General features: G+C 39.7%; 1 protein-coding gene across 5 annotated transcripts in view; it reads left to right on the top strand.

Moving 5' to 3' along the window:
• PDE149 (integral membrane TerC family protein) overlaps positions 1-25,490 on the top strand; it is a 207,863-nt gene that overhangs the window by 97,033 nt on the left and 85,340 nt on the right. For 3 of the 5 annotated variants that reach the window (XM_089798518.1, XM_089798516.1, XM_089798517.1), the window contains exons 5-7: positions 2,342-2,589; positions 2,769-2,845; positions 25,149-25,236. In XM_089798518.1, coding sequence (XP_089654644.1) covers positions 2,342-2,589; positions 2,769-2,845; positions 25,149-25,236 — 413 coding nt within the window. The remainder of the gene's footprint in view (positions 1-2,341; positions 2,590-2,768; positions 2,846-25,148; positions 25,237-25,490) is intronic. The other 2 variants (XM_089798520.1, XM_089798519.1) reach the window with 1 other exon arrangement.

The raw sequence follows: 25,490 nt of genomic DNA, 5'->3' as shown, positions 1-25,490 counted from the left end.
AATGTTTTGCGCAGAAAATAATGATAAACAACAATAAGAAAAGTAGAATAAAGATGCACAAAAGACACATTAGAGTATCCTGGTAAAGCTGTTCCACTTGAAGGGAAAAACCCAGCCACGTCAGAAAAATCTCTCTTTTATTGATAATAAAAATGTTCAAGTGCAATGCTGTCAATTGATGTCTGTATTAAACACACAAAGTAATGACATATTTATATAGAATTGAGAGACTCTTCATATTAACCTGAAGTTCTCTTTAATTTCCAAGTACACTCCGCATGTTTTCAAACACATGACTCTTCATTTGAGATGTCTCTCCAAAATAATATTATCTCAAACATTATCGTAAATATATTCTCCTTCTGTTAACACAATATTATCTCTATTTGAGCATAGGACAACATCAGAGATAAAGATCTCTATTGCAGCTACAATCTTCAACACCACATAACCTTAGTTCACAAATGATGCTATACAGAAGGCAAAAGAATATCAGAGTAAAGAAGCTATAGAACATCTAAGAAGATGCAAGGACTAATGATGCTATACAGAAGGCAAAAGAAAATCAGAGTAATGAAGCTATAGAACATCTAAGAAGCTGCAAGGAAAGATAACTACTCAAGAGAACCTCAAGCCTCAATTGTAGATAAGTAAAATCTACTGTGTTTTTCTTTGGCTACTAGAAGCTCAATGAATCCTCAGGTCAAAGGCAATGCTTCATACGGCAGACAATCTCTTCCCAAGCATTACTACTTTACATCAAAGTACTTGTCTTTTTCAATGTCATAAGTAGCAAAGGATAATATATCAGATGAACTCAATTCATTTCTGTGGATCTCTTTGCTCCACTTTTCTTGGGATAAAACTAAGCCCCATACATTCTAAATAGGAAATGGATAATATTGCCATGGTTAATAATGACACCCCTTAGCTCCATGTCACTTCTAAAAACCCTTATTCCTAAACAGAATCTCCCAAAACTCAATCAAAAGGCTTACTGCCAGGGCCATAATCCTGGAGATACTGCTGAAAATTAGCCAAAAACCCTGCTGAGACTTTCCAAAAGACTTCCTCTATTATGCATGCTGCATAATACAAATGCTGCATTTCTGAAGGTAGCTAAATGAATCAGCCCAAGGTGCGGACAAGTTAATAAATTGTCTTCACCAGGACAGCGTGAATGTCTTCAACAACTTCTAAAGGTCAAGACATGTTTAGAGATTTCTCTGCCACTTTACATACAGCTTAAAAGAATTTCAGAATAGAGCTGAAGCTACTAAGATAATACTCACTGTGGAAAAGCATAAGTTTCAGATGGCTGAAATGATTAGCAGAACACACCTTGCAACAGTGTACAATATGTCAAACCCTGACCTTGGCGCACAAATTTATACATGCAGCAGCTCTAAAATCTCTTCCGGCCATCTCCTGGAACACCTATATTTATACGGTATGATTTTATTCAAATGAGGACACTCACCAATTGGAAGCTGATGCCAACGTTCCAAGGGAACCCAATTCTTAGAATTTAACTTGAAGTTTATATGTTTACTTTGCTAATTTTGTTATTGCTGTTAAAGTACATACTGTGCAATGATTGGATTGGTATCTTGTTTGTATTGAGTCGGTATTTTCTTTCATAGTACTTTTATTATAGAAAACTGGTTAACACCCAGTTTTTGCAAATGGAGCACGTACTGCTATGTTCTCTCTATTTCTCTTGTCTCTTATCAGAGATATGGATTTTTGGAAGGCATTTTTATATATGAATACAATCCTTTGTCTTGTTATCAAAGAATAGAAAAGAAAAAAGGAAAACACCCCTCTTGTCTCTTATTAGAGATATGGATTTTTGTAAGGCATTTTTATATATGAATACAATCCTTTGTCTTGTTATCAAAGAATAGAGAAGAAAAAAGGAAAACACTTGACTCTGGTTGTAAACACCATTCGCCTCCAAACATATTTCCATCAATTGCTATCATTTAGTTGTTGCAAAATAGTAAATATCAAGTTCAACTTCTCGATTAACAGTATGTAATATGTGTAGACAGCATCTTTCATTCAAAGAGAAAGAGGTGTGAGGAGTACTAGTGCCCTAAGTTCTTTCTCTATTGGAACTAGTGCATCCCAGTTACATACTTTGGCCATTAATTTATTTTCTTTCATTTATTTCTCTTTCTAATCTAAGAGCTACAAAAATTGTGCAACTGTACTTTTATGAGAAATGCTATCTTTCTTGTGTTGGAAATGAGTTTGACAACAAGAGAATGTAGTTGGTTTGACCAAGGACAATTCTAGGATTCATCTTTTTGATATAATTTTTTATTTTCCTTGTCAGACACCAATGGAGGACAGAATGATAACATGGAGAAACAGTCATGTGACATCTCTGATATTGGTAATGTTGAAAATGAAAATATAAATTCAATGGAGGGTGTCATTAGTCTCGGAATAATTGAAGAAGTGAAGAAAATTGTTGAAGGTGCCGTGCAAATGGTTTCATCTGTAGGCGAAATCAAGAGTCCATCAACTGCTGGTCAGTCTACATCAGGGAATGAGTCAGCTTTGAAAACGGTTGCTTTCTGGGTGAGTATAGTGCAATCCTAAATAATTTCTTGATAAGCTGTTACTTCTTAGAAGTGAGGATTAATAGTCATAGTATGTGTTTTGCAGTCATATGAATTATCTTTGATGTGTACTTTCCAAATCATAGATTCTATATTTCTGATCCTTTTAGAATATTTCGCGGTACGTAATCAGTACAGGCTTTTGCTGCAGTAGCCTTTGGAACCTTTATTGGATTCAAAGATGGAACTAGTAAAGCTTCAGAGTTTTTCGCAGGGTAAGTGCCTAGTGCAAAGCACATTTGTGATCTACCTTAGATGTTTTACTTTTCAACATGAAAACTATATTGACAGCTAAAATTCTTGCATAGTAAATGTTTGAAATGTTTACTCTTTATAATTTCAAAAAAAAAATCTTAAGTATAAAGATGCCATAATGGCTCCATACAGCTTTTCATACTGTTTTTCTGCATAATCCCTATGAGCAGTTTGTACATACACCTCTGCATATATATACACTTGAGGTTAGGATAAAGGAGTTAGCCTTGCTATGCTGGTATGTAATATGCAAAACAGTGAGCTAAACTAAAGGCTGATGCATTACATAGACCTTCATATAGTAACCCATGCAGTCCATCCTAGTGTTCCTGCAGACCACTTTAGAATTTTCCCATTAATATGGTGAGAGGATCCTGCATATCTTCATTACTAGGAAGAGGATCAGCCACTGCTACTGGTGCATCTGCATTTGAAACTCCTTCCTGTCTTTCTTTGTCCATGCTCTCTCTTATTTGCTCAAGCAATAAAGCCAGTGTCATATCAAACTCGTCCTTTTCTTGCTCATTAACTTCAGTAATGTATCCATATGCAAAATTTCTTTTTTAACTGTAGCTACTCCCTCATTGAGTTCCAGGAACTTTTCTTCCTTAATTTTCAGATCAGAGTGACCTGCACATGATTAGAGTGAAAACATCAGTGTTTCTGGCTTCCCAAACAAACCAGAATATGAAAAGAAAGTACAGTCCAGAATAGATAACTGCTCTGATTAAAGCTCAAGAATTTCCCAGAGAATATATCAGATATGGTAAAGTTCTTATTCATTTGGAGGCCAAAAAAATTAAAAAAAGCAATCAAAGAAAATGTGTTCCACAGTTTCATCACATCTGCACGAAGAGCATACATTGAATTCTCTGTTAGGAAACCTCCGTAAGATAAACAGCCACACAAAACAAAGGATTTTGGGCTCAGAATGATTATGCCGACAGCTGTCAAGGATTTTGGACCAAGCTAGAGGACCCAGGGTAAGATTCCAGGTAAAGTTAATATGATCAATTATGTCAGCATTATCAGTAAGAAATTTATTCAGGAATCTGGTTTTGACAAAGGGAAAGAGGGTACTATCAAACCATCTCATGAGTTCAACTCTATTGGAGTAAACGCTAACTTGATTTGGAAGGTTCAACTCCAAACAAACTTCTCTTAATATGGAATATGTTCTCCAACGAGGGGGGGCAGATCAAAATTTCCACTAAATCCTGCCATAGAGAAGCCATTTATAGTAATATCAGAAAAGTATCTAATTCCCTGGTTGGCCCACTTTCAAGCTGAACATCCTTGAAATTGGGCTAAGGGTTTGCCTCGATGTTGGAGATCCCACCATATAGATTTTTCACCACAAATATGATTCATTTAGTCCAAAATAATTTTTTTTTAATCAGATGTCTTACCTTGTCCCAGCTTTTCCATATTGATTTAAGGACATCAGATCTTTCCACTTTTATTTCAAATTTCCCAAATAGAAAATCATTTAGGTGAAGACCCTTCCAAGAGGAGGCCTTCAATGGATAAGCTCTAGAAATGTTATTTCTAACCAGGATCTTCCACGATTCATCCCCTTCTGAAACTTTGGCTATTCACTTGACAGCCAAAGTAATTCCTTGGGTTCTCAAGTCTTTGAGACCAAAACCCCCTCCTCTTCCCATAGTGCACCATTTCCAATTACTTAGTGATTTTTCTTTCCACCTTTCCCATCAGACCAAAGGAAATCTCTGACCCTCTTTTATACGCAATTAAATTGAGCTTTACTGGAAAGCCAGGTGGAAGCATAATATATTGCATAAGATGAGAAATTTTTATGACAAATCTGAATCTACCTGCAAAAAAAAGATACTGGCTGTTCCATTTGCCTGACTTTCTACCAATTTTAGTTTTAATCCATTCCCACATGTCTTCAAGAATGGGCTCAACAGAAAGAGTAATTCCTAGATATATGATTAGATGATTAGGTCCTCCCGATGCCAAAGAGAACTTATAACATCATCGAGGTTGGGTGTCTTCTCAACCTAGAATAGTGAACTTGGGGAGAGAGACTTTACTACCAGAGGCTGCACAAAATATATCCAACTTGCTCACGAGGTGATCAAAGTTAATTTCTACCAACATAATGATGATGCCAGTATCATCAATAAACTGAACGTTAGACAATTAATGTCCATTAGGGAGAAGGGTTCCTTGTACCCTTGGGGATAGTGGATTATTTCTTAACAGATAATATACTGCATCCACAACTATCACAAAAAGGGCTGGTGCCAGAGGGTATTGTTGAGGAGACTGTTTGGCAAAAGAATTCAGGAAATCAAAACTTTGGAGCATCATACAAGTGAAGTTCCATTCAATTCTGTCATAGATATTTTCATAATTTAGAAGAAGCATACACACTTTCTGATTAGATGTTTTAGCCTAATTTAGAGCTTCCCAACATGTAAGAAGATTATCTACTGTGTACCTTCCCTTAACAATATTGTTTGAGTAGGCTTTATTATTTTCCGGAGGATATCTTTAGTTTGACAGCCAAAATTTTAGCCAAAGTTTTAGAAGAAACATTTAGAAGTTATGGGCTAGCAGTTGATTAGGGATTTGTCTCCTTTTGGAATGAGTTCGATCAATTCAGAGTTAATCTTAGGCTGTAGAGTTCCCTTTGCAATAGCTTCAGTAGACCTAAAGAAGGCCTTCAGCTATCCATTCTATGTACAGGAATACCATCAGGTCTTGGGAATATCTCATTGTGTATTCTTTGATTAGCCAACTTGATTTCATTGCCTGAGATAGGTTGGTTAAGGTTTCTAGCATCCTCCATAGTCACCTTTTTTGGAATAATGGTATGGATTTTATCACAGGCCATTTTTATTCATCTTCCACAATCTTCAAAAGAGAATAGGGTAGAATAGAAATTAACAGAAGCTTGCAGAATATGCTCTTGAGACTGAATGATATTACCATCCTCACATAGGGATTCAATCCTTTCCCTGGCTTCGTTTTGTTTTAGAAGTTTGAAGAAGTACTGGGTACATCTGTCACGATGATTCACCCACTAGATTCTGGCCATTTCTTAGCTCCCTGGATCTTAGTGTTTTGGATTTTCCTTGGTTCATCTTTGGCTTGACCTAAAGATTCTAATGCTTGCAAGTCACTGAGATTATTTTGTATGTTCTGTTCAGCCAGGCATAGTTTATTGTGCAGCTCAAATTCTTTCCTCCTCCCATCTTTAGCTTTCTTTTTGCCAATTTTTTGAAATAGTTTTTTCCAGCTTTTAGTGCAATGGATCCATCTTTCAGTGGCACTAGAATGCATATTCTGTCCCAAGTTATATAATCCAATAAGCTTAACAGCAGAAATGACATCATCTTTTAACAACCTGGTGTTGAGGGAAAATCTTTCATGTCTTTTGTCATCATTATATCCATTTCGCATGGCAAAAATTGAAGAAATGATGGCGTGGTGGTCAGACAATATATAAGGAGTGACAGTTATGTTAGCCGACTGGATGGGTCCAGCAGTGTTTCTGTAGCCGACGGATTGACTATCGTCGGTGTTTTGTATTTTGTAGCCGACGGGTAAATAGTTTGTAGCGGATGTAATGTTGTGGCCGACAGACTCCTTCGAGAAGGTTCGGCGATAGTATTTATATCCCATCTGGGATCATTGTAAATGATCATTGATCTACTATTGCGAATATTATGAAGCATAATGTATGTCTGGTGTATGCGAATATAATTTTTCTATTATTGTCTGTATGCGTTGATTTCTTTACCAGTACGGTAAACATTTGGCACCGTTGCCTTATGAATCTGGGAGGTGGGAGGAATGAAGATTAATGCCAAATCAGCTTAACAAGGATCGGAATAAGGTCAAGGGAAAAGATGGAATCCGTACTGCGTAAGAGAATTTAATTCTGGCACAGCAAGCCGAATGCCGACGGAGATTTCAGAAGATTGCCGACGGAAACCGTAGCGCGGAAGAATTGTTGGAGGAGACTCGGCAGCGGGTGGGATTGGTGGAGGAAGCACGGGAGGAGTTCTTGAATTTGTGTTCGCCGACGGAAGAGCATCAACTTGCACGACTCGCAGTGCCGACGGAGCACGAGCGTGGAGTGACCTCTTCGTCCAGGATAGACTTCCGCGGGAAACAATTTTGGAAGATCCTTCTTCTTCACCAAGGTTCGCAGCTGTCGACACCTCCAGTGTGGGAGTGCAGACCGTCGGTGTAGGAGTTCAGACCGCCGGTGTGGGAGTTCAGACTGCCGGTGTGGGAGTGCCGACCGCCAGTGTAGGAGTGCAGACCTTCAGTGTTATGGCGGGACCCAAAGAAAAACTGCCGAAATTTGAAGGTGATGGTACAATCGACCCCATCCGACATTGTAAGACATGTGAGACGATCTGGCGGGCAAATGGAATCACAGATGCCGACGAATGGGTCAGGCAATTTTCGGCAACCCTACGGGGTGTCGTGATTGATTGGTTTTCGGATATGGATCCGCAGAAGCTGGATACATGTGATAAGATTAAAAAGGAGTTCTTGGCGGAGTTTAAACTCTTGCGAGATGATAATGAAATCGTAGCGAAAATTTTCAATACCAAGCAGGGGAAGCACGAAACTGTCTGTGTCTATGCCAGGAGATTAAAAGACTTAATAAACAAAATGGAAAGCAAGCCGGCGGACGGATTGCAGAAAAGGTGGTTTGTGGATGGCCTACGCTCACAGTTGCAGAGGAAAATGAAAATTGTACCACCATTGTCATATGTCGATGCTTATAACAGAGCATTGGACTTTGAAAGTGCGCACAAGACAAAGAAGAAGAAAACTAGCTCCTCTGACTCTGATGACGACGAATCTGTTGGAGATGATAGCAACGACGACGAAGGTAGTAGCAAAAAGGTTCGTGCCTTACAGAAGGATATGGTTCGAATGATGGAGTTTAAAAATATGCAGAAAGAGCCAAAAGGTAGTGAATTGTGGTGCACGGAATGTAAGACCGACGGTCATACTAAAGGATCGTGTCCGAAGAACCAATTCTGTGAGATCTGTCAGATCATGGGACATTCGACAAAAGACTGTCCCTTTAACATGGAAACAAGAGGATCTCTGCAGGTGCTTCTCACACAGGAGGCTTCTTCGTCGAGTAGTAGCGGAAACACGAATACCGCCGGTGCTACATCTAGAGGATACAGGAATAATAGCAGAGGGCAAAATAACAATGCAAACAATAACAATAATAATGGGAGCCGAAGTCGAACTTAGTATGATGCAAACGGACGGCCGATCGTTCAATGCCGAGCATGTAATTTGTGGGGTCATTTTGCGCGGGATTGTACAATGGCAAACACACCCAAATTATTATGCAGATAGTGCGGACCCGGCGATCACGAAGATTCCAAGTGTCCAAAGGCTGGAGTAAACTTGATCACCGTTGGCACGGATGTAGAGGAGGTTCTGGCAATTACACGGAGGCAAGCGGAGGAAAAGAGAAAAGTGGGGGAAGCGCAGGCGGACATTGCAAAGGCATCGTCAGTGGGGACATCTCAGTTGAAGGACATCACCGACACCTTGGCAAGGAACTTTGCAGAACAAAACATTGTACGACAGATCTTACAAACGGAGATACCGGTCAAGATAAGTGACCTTCTCACAATGCCCCAGTTACGGACGACCATTCTGAATCATACACCGTTTCCGAAAGCACCAGAGGACACAGGAAGGGATAGTGGGGAAGTGATGACAACAGACCCAATGCTGTTGGCACTCACATCCGGACGGCACCCGGTGGTCGTTGAGATGGGGATTTTGGGAAACGTTTTGACAGACACAATTGTCGACGGAGGGTCCGGCGTGAATGTGTTGCCGGAGGATACTTGGAAGAAGTTGGGAAAGCCGACATTGTGGCCACCTGCATTTCAGTTGCTCATGGCAGACCAACATGGAATCAAACCGTTGGGAATCTTGAAAGTGCAACCGGTAACAATTGGTACGCAACCATTTTTATTGGATTTTGTGGTCATTCCATTAAAAAGAAAAGGATATGATGCTATTCTGGGACGGGATTGGTTGGTGCAAGCAAAAGTAAAACATGATTGGAAACGAAATACCCTATCAATGGAGCACGGAGGCAAAAGATTCACAATTGACCTGCATACGCAAATGGTTGGTGAGGAGGCAGCATTGTCAGATTCAGAGAGTGACGACGAAAGTGATGACGAAGCAAAGAGGAGAATGGAACCAGATGAAGAGGGAGTATTGAGACTTGACGGAGGATCGAATGATGACGACCTGGACTCGGTGAATGGCCTGTTCCACTGGCAGATAGAAGACTACGAACTGTTTCCGAGTTGCAATATGTTAACGGTTGACGAATGTGAAAAAACACAGGAAAATGAATGTCCGAAGGAATGCAGGGAAGCGAAAGAAGGAAAAGCTGCCATGGTTGAAGCTAAGGGGAAGAACATACAGTCTGAACACAGAAAAACGAAAGATCCCACTGTCCGGTACATGGTGAATGGACCGCGTGGAAAGAAAAGGTTACACCGCAGCATAAAATTAGTGGAAGTGCACCAACAGCAAGGAAATAATCCAGTTGCGTGACGACCGTAGGCACAGTGGGCGACGGAGGTGGCACAGAACAAACGTAAGGCATACGATGGTCATAATGAAATCAAAGTGGAAAAGTTTAAGGGCAGATGGGTTGGACCATATCAGATTCGGAAGGTCGGCGACAATGGAGCGATCAGATTATCAACTTTGGACAGGCAGAAGATACCTCCGGCAGTCAACAGATCCAAATTCAAAATATATGGTGCCAGGAAGACTCCGTCGTCGTTGCAGAATGGCGACGCCTGGAGGCAAAATGGAGGTACCTCTGTTATTTGATTTCTTTTAAAAAAAAAAAAAAAAAATTTTAAAATTTAAAAAAAAAAAAAAATTGAAAAAAAAAAAAGAAAAAAATTGAAAAAAAAAAAAAAAAAAGAAGCGGGCCCCGCGGACAGAAAGGCCCGCGGGCAACTGCCTGTCCGCGGGTAGAGAAAGACCCCACGGGCAGCAGCCTGTCCGCGGGAGTGGAGTGGAAGGTCCCCACGGACAGTCTGTCCGTGGGTTGTTATAAGCCCCACGGGCAGCTGTCTGCAGGCACAAAATTTTTTTAAGTCCTTTGCCAAGCAAGCCCTGCAGGCTTAAAACATACTTTATAAAATGCTGGAAATCTCTTCCGCGGGCAGTCTTTGCTAGTAAATAAGAAGGCCGCGGACTTAAAAGAAAGCATTCTCGCCAGACGACTCCGTGGGTAAAAGGAAGAGGACCGCAGGCATAGAACTTAGAAAACTCCTCCGGCCAGCAGACTTTTCTGCCGGAATACAAGATTTCGATGGGCTTTCTTGGGTTTTCTTTGTGCTTCAATTGAACAACGTAACTGGCGTCGGCATACAGGGGAAGGCTGTTCTCATTTTTCGGGCAGTTGGCCATCATTCTTTTGCCGTTGACGGTTCTCAATTTGTGCGCTCGGCAGTTTCCATCCAGAGGATTAGGATTTCCGCCAAGAGTTTCGAGAGGCACACTAATTTCGTCAAGAGGCACATTAATTTCGTCAGGAAGGAGAAATTCCCAAAAAAAAAAAAAAACAAACGACGACAGATTCAAGTTGTTCAGAATGAGTTACAGATGGTGCCAAAGGGAAGGGGACGCATCAGTGGTTGCCAAAAAGAGTGTAGAATCGACAGAAAATGACAGAAATGGTGTGTTTTGTGCATTTCTGTGTGGGTTTCGAAGTGCCCCAGGACCTCGCGGGGGCGCTGGCCCTCGACCCCGCCCTAGACCCCCAGTCATTGCGGATATCAGTCGTGGGAGTCTGACCAGTTGAGAAAAGTTGAAGTGGCTGCAGGCATGAACTTTCTGTGTACCAAAGGCAGTGGGAGCAGGTGTTGGCTGTGAGGTTGTCTTGGTGGATGCGTAGAGAGCTCGGGAGGAGCTGATCATCCAGTTGGAGGCAGTGCAACGACACTTGGCTCAGGTTACCGAGGAGTTGGACAGAGAAAGCAGCACAGGTGGCTATCAAGGTTAGCTTAAGGAAGCAGTGTTGTGTTAGTAGAGGCTACAGGCACAGGACGAAAGTGACAGTGATGTGTCAGAAGCAGATTTCTCTTGTTGTAGTCACTCTGTTAATGTATTTTGTTTGTTAATTTGTCTCAGATATTTTGTCAGTCGTCAGGAAAGAACTTTTCTTTTTGGGGGGGATGGTGTTAGCCGACTAGATGGGTCTGGCGGTGTTTCTGTAGCCGACGGATTGACTATCGTCGGTGTTTTGTATTTTGTAGCTGACGGGTAAATAGTTTGTAGCGGATGTAATGTTGTGGCTGACCGACTCCTTCGGAAAGGTTCGGCGGTAGTATTTATATCCCATCTGGGATCATTGTAAATGATCATTGATCTACTATTGCAAATATTATGAAGCATAATGTATGTCTGGTGTATGCGAATATAATTCTGCTATTATTGTCTGTATGCGTTGATTTCTTTACCAGTACGGTAAACAAGTTACACTGGAACCTTTTGGGTCGTAAAATTCAAAGAATTCTTTGTTCACATAGAATTTGTCTAACTTGGAATAAATCCTTCTTCTCTCCCTCGTCTCCGGCGCATGTGGTGAAACGGCTGTCCAGTACACCTACCATTTGTCACTCTAGATATGTGAGACCCTGCAGCAGATCTACTCACTGGCGACACTCCTCGAGCAGCTTTCAGTGGCGGTTTGGGGTCCTTACTCACCCTGGACTGTATCCTTCAGTACTTCTTTCAACTGAGGAAGGACCCCTAGTCCTTGCCTCGTTGTTGGCTCCTTTGTTTCTTTTGTTTCTTGCTTGCTCTTTCCTGGACACCGTTTGATGTTCTTGTGGCCTGCTGTTTTTTCGGTTGTACACTCTCAGTCCCTTAGATCCTTTGTTGGTCTCTTATTGGACATTAATAAATTTATCTTATCTTATCCGTTACCTTGCTGGAAGTTGGACCAAGTGTGCCAGATAACATTATGTGTGGAATCATTCCCAGGGTCAAGGAGTTTGTGCTTGTTTATCATCTTGTGCCATTTTTTTTTCATCTCCTTTCCATTCAAATTTCATCCCCCATCTTGTCCTGAGTCCTCTTAATTATATTGATGTAATAACCCCAACCAGTTATAGCTTTGACAGACAACAATTCTCTCTACCAGTCACTGGTTTAACATTTTGTCAAACACTTGGTGAGCAATGTCTGACACTACTAAGATCAGCTCACACTATGACAGTGCTAAATAACATGAAATTCTAAGAGTTTATTAACTTGCAACCTTTTGATTTGTTTCCCCCACATAAGAATCAAAACATAAGGGCAATCATTTCTATCAAATAATACCAACAATCTGATCAAAATGGTCTTACAAGTAGTAACTTGCAGGCCTTCTGTGATGCAAAATGGTACTTTAAATTTTAGGCAAAACATCCATTCACAGTAAACTGTGATTCATTAATGTTTTCCAACTATGAAACTATGAAAGTTGGGATCAGTCTTGCATTAAGTTTTGACAACAGATGATGCCTAGATGGCACTGCAACAAGAAACTAACAGGTCTTGTCAAAGTGATGCCCAGCTTCCAGTGTATGTGCTTGGGAATTTTTAGATTCAAGCTGCCAATTTGCAGCAGTTAGGGCACCTGATCTTGCAAGTAGATGAGCCGCCAGTTAGTGAATTTACCCCACACCTGATGGCAGAAAACTCCATGCCTAGTTGTAGATACTAGGCGCTTGAGAAAGGTGATTGGTGTTTTGATATGCAGGGGAATGATCACCCCAGCGTAGGCAAATTGGATGCTAAGCCCTGTGCAATTATTCTTCCAAACGCAGATGTGGATTTCCACACTCTCACAGCACAAAATTGTCTTCCAAAGCAACAACAATGACAGAATTGGAAGACCCCAAATTGATTCGCAAAACTCCAATTCCAATTCCACTATACCTCAGCAATAGATTGGGAAACAACTCAACTCTCCAAACCGTCAGATCAAAACCACTATACTTCAGCAGTGGAATTCAAATCACCATACTCAGAAACCCTCACAAGAGATAAAATAAAAACAATAGTCAAGTGGATCCTTTTCTCTCCAGATGGGCTTATATTTATAAAACAATATGGCACTCAGCTTCTTCCTCAAACTTTTCACTTAAGAAGCTTCTTCAAAACACCACTTTATAACAGTAAATAACTTAATTAACTAATAAATATGAACCCCATCAATAAATAGCTCCATCCAATGTAGGTGGTGACCAACTGCTAGTGTCACCAACTGCATTGCCAAATATGACAACTTCCAAAAACAGACTTACCAAAAATAGCAAGTCTACAACTGAGACCCTCAAATCTCACTGCCAGCTCATGAGGGCCATGATGATGAGCTGACCTAGCCAACTGAAGATTCCTGCTAAAAATGGGGACATTACAATTGAAGTCTCCCCCCATGATCCATGCAATGTTTTTATGTTGGAAAAGCCACTTCCATAGATCTATTTGTTCTTTGTGATCATTAGATGCGTATATATCTAAGAACAAAAATTATTTATTCTTATATTGATAAGTTATTCACAAAACCCTATTACAAGGAGAGCAACCCCAGTCTGAAATATTTTTACACTGGTTAGGGCTACCAAAATGGCTGCACCTCCTTTTCCTTTAGGACGATTGGTATAAAAACTCATTGCATCCTTCCAAATACATTTTAGTGTGATGTCAAGGTTAAAGCCCATTGTCTTAACTTCTTGCAAAAAAGAGATATCAATATGTTTGTTCATAAGTAGAAATCTCTTGATGATAATTTCTATCAGGGGATTCTAATCCCTTGACATCCAAGATGAGCATTTAACTTCCATCAAGGTATATGATTGGGGATTTGTATCTCTAAGAGCTTTCAAGCTCTAATAACATTTGGACAATTGTATTCTAGCTTTCCTCAATGAGAATTTTGAACCATTGGACCCCTGAGGTCTTCCCTTCTTTTTTCTTCCACTTCATTCCCTTCCTTGGGCAGTTGCTTAGTTTAAACATCATGACTCACCTTATCCTTTCCCACTTCTTCTTCCGTTGAGCATTAAAGACAAAGGCTGGAGCCTTTGAAGATTCCTTCTGAATAAAACTAGAAGGATCCTCTTCTACCTTTTTAAATTTCTCCTTCTTCTAATGTGTCAATTCTAATGGCCTTAAAGACAAATCATTTAGGCCATTACGTTGGGAAGGGGTGTCAACATGGGGGACAATGATCTTCTTGGTCTAGATGAAATGTTGGAGTCTAGGAGGTGGACGCAGAGGAGGGGGTAGGAATGATGACTAGGGTGAAACTACTTAGCTTATCTTCATCTCCATATGCTCTTTTCAGAGCATCAGGTCCACTTGCCTTGCCATTTACAATGCAATAAATATCAAAGAGAGGCCAATAACATTAAAAGTATTACTTAAACGATATGTAACCCTAATTGATCCCTCATGCTACCTCTAAGATAAGCTTAATCTTAGAATATACACCTTACTTTTAGTAGCCCCTAGCACTATTATTAATCTAAACTTATTGTAGTTCCACTCAAACTTTGTTAAATCATATTTGTAGCAGCATTTTGGTACCTTCCTTAATGTCATTGGGCCAAGAACTTTGATTAGTTTAGTTTATTTGTTTTAAGCTCTCGTTTTGGCTTTTTCCTCAAGAAATTCGCGACTTTGCTTTTATATCATATTTGTAGCAGCATTTTGTTACCTTCCTTAATGCCATTGGGCCAAGGACTCTGATTTTTTTAGTTTAGTTGTTTTAACTTTTAAGCTCTCTTTTTGGCTTTCTCCTCATGAAATTCGTGACTTTGCTTGTATCTTTCTGTGACGCTTCTACCTTTGTAAAAACATTATGTTTATTTAAAAGATAAAATAATCCCTTCAACTTTGATCCCTTATTTAAAAATAAAAACCTAAACTTAAACCTTGGCCCCTTTAAAAAAGGTACATATTTAATTTTGGACATATTTATAGTATTTTAGGCCTTTTTAGCATATAATATTCAACTTTTAATATAAATAATTTCTCTCATTTTCTTAGCTTACATATTCTAAAATGATTTTTTTTACTAAACTATTTATGTGCTTCATTTATATATTTGTGTACACTTTGATCATAATAAATTCGTTTTACATAAAATTGTTCTTAAAACAATATCTTTTTGTAATTCTCAAAGCATAATATCTCTATTAGTATTTACAATACCTAAAAAAAATGTAATTACATGTATTTAACCTTTGTTTCAATAATACTGATTACAATACGTTAATTTAAAATACAATTTTTTTTGTTCAAATTACTCATATATTTGATCTAACTATTCTGTACATTTTATCATTATAATTTTTTTTCAAAAACTGCTCAAACATATTTTATTACAATAAATTCACAACTAAAAAATATATCAAAATTTGTATAATCGTCTTTAACAATAAATTCATGGTTCAATTAACAGATTCTTAAAACATCAATATGCACATTGGAGTTGCTGTTGATGCCATACAATTTTCACCATAGTGAGGGCTATAGATTATCAATGAATGCAGCTGTTGAAGGGACTGAGGAGTCAAACAAGAAAATAACTAACAAAAGGGACGCCAAGTGGTGATCGAAAATGAACGAACAAAAGGCAGAAGGAAAGACAAACCAAGCCCTCAAGAAACTCAGGGAGGATAAAAGGGTCGAGAGGGCAACCCCATCTCACCAAACAAGACTAGGAAATTTAGGAGAGAGAAAAACACCAAAAATGAAGGATAATCCATCAAAGTGATAGGGGCAGTATCAATGCCGATGATGCTACATTTGGAGGCGACCCATACATCTAGGAGTGGATCTCTTCAAGTAGGATCTATGGTGTCTTACAAACCTGGGCAAAGAAGGTGAGATCAAGTACCTTTTGGTGTCATGCATTGTCCTAGGAAAGAAAGAGGTGATGAGCTGATTGGATAGAGGGCACAAGGGGCACTAAAAAGAGTGGTCGTGCAAGAAAAAGCCCCCTTCTGAAGAAAAAGAGCAACACATCTCTGAGCCGTTACTCAAAGAAGGATGAGAGTGAATGAGCTTCTCTAAAAAGACAGTAGAGCCTATCTCTAATCTCATAGTAGATAGGACAAGGACAAATAAAGCGCTTCTCATACTCCACCTCTTTGAGAGTATACTGCTGGAAAATCCTGTCCAACTTGCCTAACGAAGGGTTGGTCTCAACACGGAGTGGGAACCCACTGTGGTTGACTCATGTGAAATCATGAGGGAGTGCTGCTAATGGCGAGAAGTGCATAAAGGGCAGACTGTGATACCATTCTAAATCTCCAGAAAGTGCTCAATATAGAAGGTTCTCTTCAGGTGGAGCCCTCTGTGGGGGTTGACCCAAGTGGTATGAATGTACTGCCTATAAATATCATCTCTAACGCATCAGTTCAGCTCCTGTTGGGGAGCGAGTAGGTGGAAAATTGTATAGCAATATACTGTTTTCCTCGTGGATTTTTCAAAAGGACACAATTTGAAGATTCTTTTCATTACTTGTTCATGAAGAGTTTTCCATTCAAAGGATAGAACCAGTAATTCAACTGTACTGATGTATGAACAATAATGCAGAATTTACTCGACTGAGATCATATTCTTTTGATTTGATGATATTGACATTCCTAATGCACGACCATCTTTGGTTGAAGCCCCCCATGGGGATTGACACTAGTGGGTATGAATGTACTGGCTGTAAATATCATCTCCAGTGCATCAGTTCAGCTCTAGTTGAGGGACAAGTAGGTCGAAATTTTATTACAATATACAATTTCCTTGTGGAATTTTCAATGAGACACAATTTCAAGATTCATTTCATTACTTATTGTTTACCGCATGTCGCCTAGTTTATTCTCGATCGCTATCCTTAAACTTGGTATCATGAATTTTGTCGGTACCACTGCCTCCTGTCCGTACATTAGCTGAAACGGGGTATGTCCTGTAGTTACCTTATACGAAGTGCGGTATGCCCATAAAGCAGATGGTAACTTCTCTTCCCAGTCTTCTCCCTCAACTGCATAGGATTTATAAATCACTCCTACTAGAATCTTGTTCGTTGCTTCTGCCTATCCGTTAGCCCTTGGGTAGTACGGGCTCGACAATGAATGGTAAATTTTGAAGTCAGTAGTGAGCACTCTGATAACGTGGTTCACAAAATGTCCTCCACAATCACTTGTCAACTGGAGTGGGATGCTGTACCTTGTAATAATTTGTTCATATAAAAATTTTGCTGTGTTGACTGCAGAATTGTTTGGTAACGTGTGTGCCTCCACCCATTTAGTTAATTACTCCGTAGCTACCACGATGTATCGACACCTTGTTTTACTCACCTTCAATGGTCCAATAAAATCCAGTCCGCACCTCTCAAAAAGCTCCTGTGCGTGCGAGGGATTCATGGGCATAAAATCTCTCTTTAGTGGTTTTCCGGCCCGTTGGCATGTATCACACGCAACAACCCACTCCCTGGCATCGTTGTATACAGTTGGCCACCATAGCCCTGCCAACAGTATCTTCCGCGTAGTAGTATCCGGCCCCATGTGTCCTCCCGCTGGGCCTTCGTGTGCTTCCGTCAGTACTTTCGGAATTTCCTCCTCAAGGACACACCGTCTTAGAATCTGATTTGGTCCCATTTTATATAGTAGGCCATTAATTAACTGAAATGTCCGACTTCTCAGCACCAATTTTTGTCTTTCGTTTGGTGACATGTTGCTTGGAAATTGCCCCGTCGATAAATATTCTCCAATGCGTGTGTACCAGGCTGGTAGTACTGTAACATGAAAAAGTTGCGCATCTGGAAAATCATCATTAACTCCTTTAGGTGGCTCCCCCGATTTTATTCTTGATAGGTGATCTGCACTCACATGACTCTTCCCTAGCCGTACCACGATCTTAAATGTGAACTCCCGTAATAATAACAACCATCGGCTTATTCTTCCTTGAATAATTGGCTTATTGACCAAGTAGAGTAACGCCTGATGATCTACATAGAACACAAATGGAGTAGCCAACAAGTAGTGTCTAAACTTCTGTACTGCATACACCATCCCCAACGCTTCTCGCGCCGTGGTACTGTAATTTCTCTCCGCTTTCGACAACAATTTGCTTGCAAAGTACACTGGATGGTCCAACCCGTGGTCGCCAGTCTGCGCCAGTGTTGCTCCGATGGCATAATTTGAGGCATCTAAATGGACATGAAATTCTTTATCCCAATTCGAGCCAAAATCGGAGCCGTAGCCAACCTTGTCTTCAATCCGTCAAAGGCTTCGTTCTGCTTAGCCTCCCATCTGTAAGGTTCACCCTTGTAGGTGAGTTTGTCTAGTGGATAAGAAAATTTTGCATAGTTTTAATAGATCTTCGATAATAACCGATGTGCCCCAGAAACGACTTCACTTCTGACACATCCGTCGAGGGTGGCATCTCTAAGATTACGCGGACCTTGTTTGGATCTGTCCTCAGTCCTTCTTTACAAACTATATGCCCAAGCAGCTTCCCTTGCGGCACCATGAACTTGCACTTCTTCGGGTTCAATGCTAATCTTGCTCTCTTGCACCTCTCCATACATTCTCCTAACGCTGTTATATGTTTGTCTTCTGTGCTAAAAATTGACCAATCATTTAAAATATTGCCTTAAAATTTCCAACAGACATCTTATCAAATATATGTAGAATAATCCTTTGGAAAGTTGCCGGAGCATTACATAATCTGAATGGCACCCTGTTATATGCATATACTCCATCCTCGACAATGAATGTCGTTTTTAGTTTATCCTCCTCAGCGATGGATATCTGATTATACCCTGAGAATCTGTCCATGAATGAGTAAATTTTATGCCCCGCCACTTCCTCCAGAATGCTATCTGTAAACAGTATTGGAAACGGGTCTTTAATTGTTACGGCATTCAGACATCGAAAATCCATGCATATTCTTATCTGTGTCATATCCTTTTTCAAGGATATCACAATCGGTGATACCCACTCACTTGTCTACACTTTAAAGATGATACCGGCCTCCAACATCCTATCAATCTCTTCCGTGACTCGCGCTGCATAGTTTTTGTTCATTCGGTATGGTCTCTTTCGTACTGGTACCGCGCCTTCGATTAATGGTATCCGATGGACACATAATTTTGGTGGTACTCCTTTCAAGTCCTTATATGTCTAAGCAAAAACATCTTTATACTCCATGAATATTTTGAATGCTGCCGCCTTCAATACTGGGTTCCAATCATCTCCTACAAGAATGTTCTTCGGATTTTCCTCATCATCCAAGTTCATTGTTTTCACTGTCGGCTCTTCATACTTTATTGGTTTATCTTTACTGAATGTATGGGCAAGTGTTTCATCCACCTGCGCTTCTCCCTCCTTCAGTTCATTGTACTCCTTTGGAAACTCATGGCCTTCTTTTCCTTCCTCGATACTCAAAATATTGCAGCTCAGAAAGACCTCATAATCTTCCATTTGCCAATGTAGCAATCCGTTAACTGAATCTAGGTCGTCATTAGTTGACCCTCCTATTCTCAGGACCCCTTCATCATCTGGTTCCATCCTCTTTTTCCTTTCATCATCACTCTCGCCACCGCCTTCTGAGTCCGACGACGCGGCTTCTTCTCCTACCATCTATGTATGCAAATCGATTATAAATCTCCTACCTCCCTTCTCCATTGACAGGGTGTTCCTTTTCCAATCATGCTTTATCTTAGCTTGCACCAGCTACCCCCATCCTAGGATGGCATCGTACCCTCTTCTCTTTAATGGAATAACTACAAAATCCAGTAAAAATGGTTGTGTCCCAATTGTTACCGGCTGCGCCATTAGAGTGCCCAAGGGTTTTATCCCATGTTGATTTGCTGTAAGTAACTGAAAGGTGGGTGGCCATAGTGTTGGTTGTCCAAGTTTTTTCTAGATATCTTCCGGCATCACATTCACTCCCAATCCTCCATCTACTATTGTATCCGTTAGCACTGTACCTAGAATGCCCATCTCCACCACTGCTGGATGTCTACCTGTAGTAAGTGCTAGTAACATCGAATCTGTTGCTGCTGCCGTGGTTGTTTCCTTACTATCCTTTGCTTCCTTTGTCACTCTCGGGGACGGTGTCATATTTATGATAGCCGTACGTAACTGTGGCATGGTGAGAAGATCATTTAATTTAATTGGTACTTCCGTTTGCATTATCTGTTTCACCATGTCTTGTTCCACCAAGTTTCTTTTTGAAGTTTCAGCAGTGTCTTTTACTTGTGACTTCTCCGCTCTCATCTGCTTCTCTATCTCTGTTCGGGCTTGTTGTAACCTCTCCTTCTCTTCTTCCGCATTCAGATATTTTTCCTTCCTCGCCTGCTCCCGCGTGATTGCCAACACATTCTCATTACTTGTTTCAATACTTAATAAATTTACGCTTTGCTTTGGACATTTTGAATCTTCATGGTCCCCTGGACCACACCATTTGCACAGTAGCTGCGACGTCTCCTTCGTAGTACAGTCCCTCGCGAAGTGACCCCAAAGATTACATGCCCGACACTGTATCATCGGTCGTCCACTCGCATCATATTGTATTCTACTCCGGCCTCCATTGTTATTGTTATTGTTTCCACCCCTTCCGTGTCTGTTATTGTTTCGATATCCACCTGAAGTTGCATCATTGCCGGTGTTGTTGCTATTGTTCGACGCTTCCTACGTTAGTAACACCTGCTGGTGTCCTTCCTTTTCTTTTCAAGTTAAACGAGCACTCTTTTAGGGAATGCCCCGCCACCTGGCAGATGTCACAAAACTGCTTCTTCGGGCATGAACCCTTCGTATGGCCGTCCTCTCTGCAATCTGTACACCACAGTTCTCCTTTTACTCTATTTGGATTCTTTTTCAAATTTTTGAATTCTTTCATCATCCGCAGCATGTCTTTCTGTAGCGCTTTCACCTTCTTGTTTGATTCCTCATCACTACTACTACTCTCTGAGGATGAATCATCTGAATCAAAGGACTTATGTTTCTTCTTCTTACTCGTTTTCTATTCGCTTTCTAAATCCGTGGCACGAGTATATGCATCGATGTACGATGACGGTGGTACAATCTTCATTTTCTTTTTAAGAGCCGGCCGTAGCCCCTCCACGAACCACCATTTTTTCAACCCATCCGCTGGTTGACTCTCCATCTTTTCGATCAATTCTTTCAGTCGCCTGGCATAGGTTCGGACTGTCTCATTCTTTCCTTGTTTGGTGCTGTAGATTTCTACCACTATTTCATTATAATCTCAGAGTAATCTGAATTCTGCTATAAATTCTTTTTTAACATTCTCCCATGTATTAAGTTTTTGAGGACTAATGTTAGAAAACCAATCTATCGCCACACCCCATAGGGTCGCTGGAAATTGTCTTACCCAATCATCCTCATTTGTCACACCATTTGCCATCCATATGGTTTCACAAGTTTTACAATGTCTGATAGGGTCTGCTGAACCATCACCATGAAACTTGGGTAACTTTTCTTTAGGGCCAGCCATCGTTACTTGTCTTTGATTCTGAGGTACTTGTGTACCCGCACTGTTCTGTGCTCTCGCGTTGTTCTGGATTCCCGTGCTATTTTGTGTTCCCACGCTATTCTGAACTCCCGTGCTGTTCTGTGTTCTCGTGCTGTTCTGAACTCCCGTGCTGTTCTGGACAACAATCTTGTTTCCAACAACTGCGTTGTCTGGTGAAAAGTCTTCAAGTGACATTCTATTCTCCGCCTGTATTCGTTCATCCGGTGTATCGGGAATGAAGAGATCCCTCCACGCTCGTGCTCCCTCGGCACTTTGAGCCGTGCAAGTTGCTTCCCTTCCGTTCGGACACTCTCCCCTCGGCGTATACAGGTTAAGGAATTCTTCCCTTGTTTCCTCCACCAAATTCAAGCATTGTCGAGTTTCTTCCAGCAATTCCTCGGCACTCCTCAGCCTACTAGGTGAGTGCACTCCCTCCGTCTGTGCCTCTTCACCCCTTCAGTGCCCCTCGGCAATTTGCTGAAGTCTCTGTCTGCGTTTTGCTTGCTGTGTTAAAATTAAAATTTCTTTTGCTGTACTTAGTTCATTCTTATCTTTCACCTTACTCCGATCTTTGTTTGGCAAAGTCGGCGTTAATCTTCATATCATTCGTTCGTTCCAGGTACGTCTGGCAATGGCACCAAATGTTTACCGCAAGGTTAAGAAGTTAACACATGTATAACACGATTCAATTTAGAATAGGTACTTTATTCATGTATGCACTTGCAAATTATAATCCGATTACAATGACTACAATGATCAATGATGATTCCAAAGTCCATCTCGGACATGTACATATACCTTTCCGAAGGGGTGACTCAAGCGTCACACGCTCGTTCAGATACTATTCTACCGGTCGGCTACATTATACATTTTACCGACAACACTTATGCATGAAGAGGTTTCCATTCAAAGGACTCAGCTATGCTGGTGTATGAACAACAATGCAAAATCCACTCTGCTGAGATCATATTCTTTCAACTTGAGATATTGACATTCCTAATGCATGGCATTTAAGAACATTCCACAAGATCATTATTGATGGAAACGTGGTACTTTCTATATGTGCTTTAATACTGGGTGTGAATACACGACATTATTATTCTTATTGAATGCATAATTTTATTTGATCCTTGTAGATTGCACAGTTTATACTTTTTATTGAATGCAGAGTAATATATTTCATAAAATAGTTGATCTAAATAAATTGAATGTACGGTGCGTTGATGAATCTATATGTTTAAAGATGTATAGAATGCAATGTAATCAATTTATAGCATGCACGATGTTGATATTCATCATAGAAATTAATTACAATGAAGGAGAACATTCCTGGTTTTCTGATGATTGAGGAAGACTCAATTCCACCCAATTACCAGTAGCTCAATATTATTTCTTTGTTAGATCCATCTACAACTTAGTAACCATGTTATGGTTAGAAATCACTGTGATCAATGGTTCTTCAATGATAGAGAGCTTTTGTTCTTGAATTTGAAAATTCCCAAGAATAAGTGATTGACCAACATGGAATTGAATGATATATGAAAATTCTCTTGCCACCTTGCCACCAGAAGAGGAATATTAAGACTTGCCAACAATTATTACCATAGAATATGAATCTGAATATTTGTTTCCAATATTAAGTAATATATATATATATATATATATATGGAGAGAGAGAGAGAGAGAGAGAGAGAGAGAGAGAGAGAGAGAGTCTTATGGGTCTAGACATGCATAACTTAGTGTCTACATATTTATCCATGTATTCAGATGTCTGAACTCATTGTAAACACGTACCTGTAGCTGTTACTATTTTATGACTATATGTATGTATGTAGTTATGCACATATGATGTTAGGCATACAACATACATGTCACACACACACATGTATATGTATATATACATGTATATGTCAATGTTCTATATATATAACATTGGCAAAATCATAACTAGATTTTATATATATATAAGTTGTTATATTAGAGAGAGAGAGAGGCTAACCCTAACCAGTGACTTGATGACCAAGATACTTAGCTATGGGTTCTTGCTCGAATGGCAATTTTGTCTTTTCATCACATGTCTGCACCTTCTCTCTCTGATGATACTTTCCCTCCCTTTGTAAGGGTGTACTTCACCTACATCCGATGACGAAAAAGGGGATTAGCCATGCTCACATTTTATTTCAGAATAACATTTCTAAGCAATAAAGTTATCTAGATTATCATCAAGTAATTAAGACATTTTTCATTTTTGAATAATAATTGTACAAAAAACATCATTTAGTATATGATTCTCTTAGTAAAGAATAATAATTTTAGAAATGAATTAATTCTAATAACTAAACATTTTAACTTTATTAATAGCCAACTCTCAAAATTAATTAACTCCATACTTCTCATGAAACAGTTATTACAGCTATATGAAAGGTTCTCAGGAAAGGGTGGTAACACTATATATATAATATAATCAGTGTTTTGATTAAGTAAAAGCAGGTTTTAAAGGACCCAAAACCTTTTTACAAAAAGTCTAGAAAGAAACAAAGAATAAGGCAACATAGAGAGCAACACAAAGCATACATAAAACAGACCTCCAAAAAGAGCACTGAAGAGGTTATTGAGAGAACTGCTGAAAAAGACAGCAAAAAGACAGCAAAAAAGACAGCAAAAAGCCAGCTAAGGAGACTTGATCAGGTCCAGCGCCTGGTCTGCAAGGATGTGCATATTTTCAGCCACTACCTTCACCTCATCCTTTTTGCCCGTGTCCTTGATCTTCTTTGAGTGAGCCCGACTCTCCACAACCTGAGGGGAGTCCTGACCTTTCTCAATCTCCACTTTTTTCAACAAAGTGCTCACATTCTCAACAATTTGTTTAACCAACGTTTCTAGATTGCTCATTTTGGTTTCCAGTTTTGTTATCTTCCCCTGGTTGGCATTCAGCTCTTTGTCCATTGCCCTATTTTTTGCCTCCAACTGCAGAATCTTCTGCATTAGGTTTTTAACATCTTCTGCACTCCTGACCACCTCCATTAATCTATCAATGTGTTGTCCAAGTGTGTGTTCACCACAAGCAGTTTTGCTGGCATACCCAACTTCTTTCCTCACCGCTTGCATATCCCTTCCTAGCTTCTGTATTTGATTTTTCATAACCCCAATTTTAGTTGTAGAACCAATTTTATATATCTTGAGAAGAGAACTGGCACGGAAGAATATTTCAGACTATATATAATCAGTGTTAGTTGTGGAACCAATTTTATATATCTTGAGAAGAGAAGTGGTGCGGAAGAATATTTCAGACTATTTATCAAATGAAAATGCTCTTCATGATAGTTCTATCAGAGAATAACATTTCTTACCTGCCTTACCAGTTATGACCATAGCTATATGCTCAAACATTATGTATTTCAGAAGGCATTTTATTTATTTAGCCCTGCATACAATGAAAAAACAAAAAAAAAAAAACAAAATTATCATTAGATTTTTCAAATTCTGATGAACAGATTTTTTTGTTTTTTGGTGTGTTTATGGTATCAGTATTGTTTCTGTTTATTACAGTTGAGGTGATTTAATAAGGTTGTTCAGGCTGGGGTATGAAAGTATATATTTTGATGAGTATTAATGGAACACAGTATGTGTCTAAATTATAATCTTGAGCAACGATTTCTGTGGTTTCAGGTACCTGCTGGAACAGAGTTTGTCAGTTGACAATCTTTTTGTGTTTATTTTAATTTTCAAGTACTTCCAGGTGCCTCTTATACATCAGGTCTGGTTTTATTGTCTAGACTGTTTCTATATCTTTTCTTGACTAGTGTTAAATCATGCGATGGTTGGTATCTTGTATTATTTATCAGTTTTCTGGTATAATAGAGGATATTTACATTTTTTATTGCTTAAAATAAAATGTTAAGAAGTGTGTCAGATCCTTTGTGTTCTGAATACAATATTGCATTTCATTGCTGACAAAATCTTCTCTTGTGACTGTTAAAATGCACTGACATTTTATATAATGGATTGCAC

The sequence above is a fragment of the Cupressus sempervirens genome, chromosome 8, assembly GCF_028749045.1.
Source record: "Cupressus sempervirens isolate cs-2001-9-10 chromosome 8, ASM2874904v1, whole genome shotgun sequence".
Lineage (NCBI taxonomy): Eukaryota > Viridiplantae > Streptophyta > Pinopsida > Cupressales > Cupressaceae > Cupressus > Cupressus sempervirens.
Note: the sequence above shows the minus strand (reverse complement) of the source record. Positions and strands in the feature narration are given on the sequence as shown.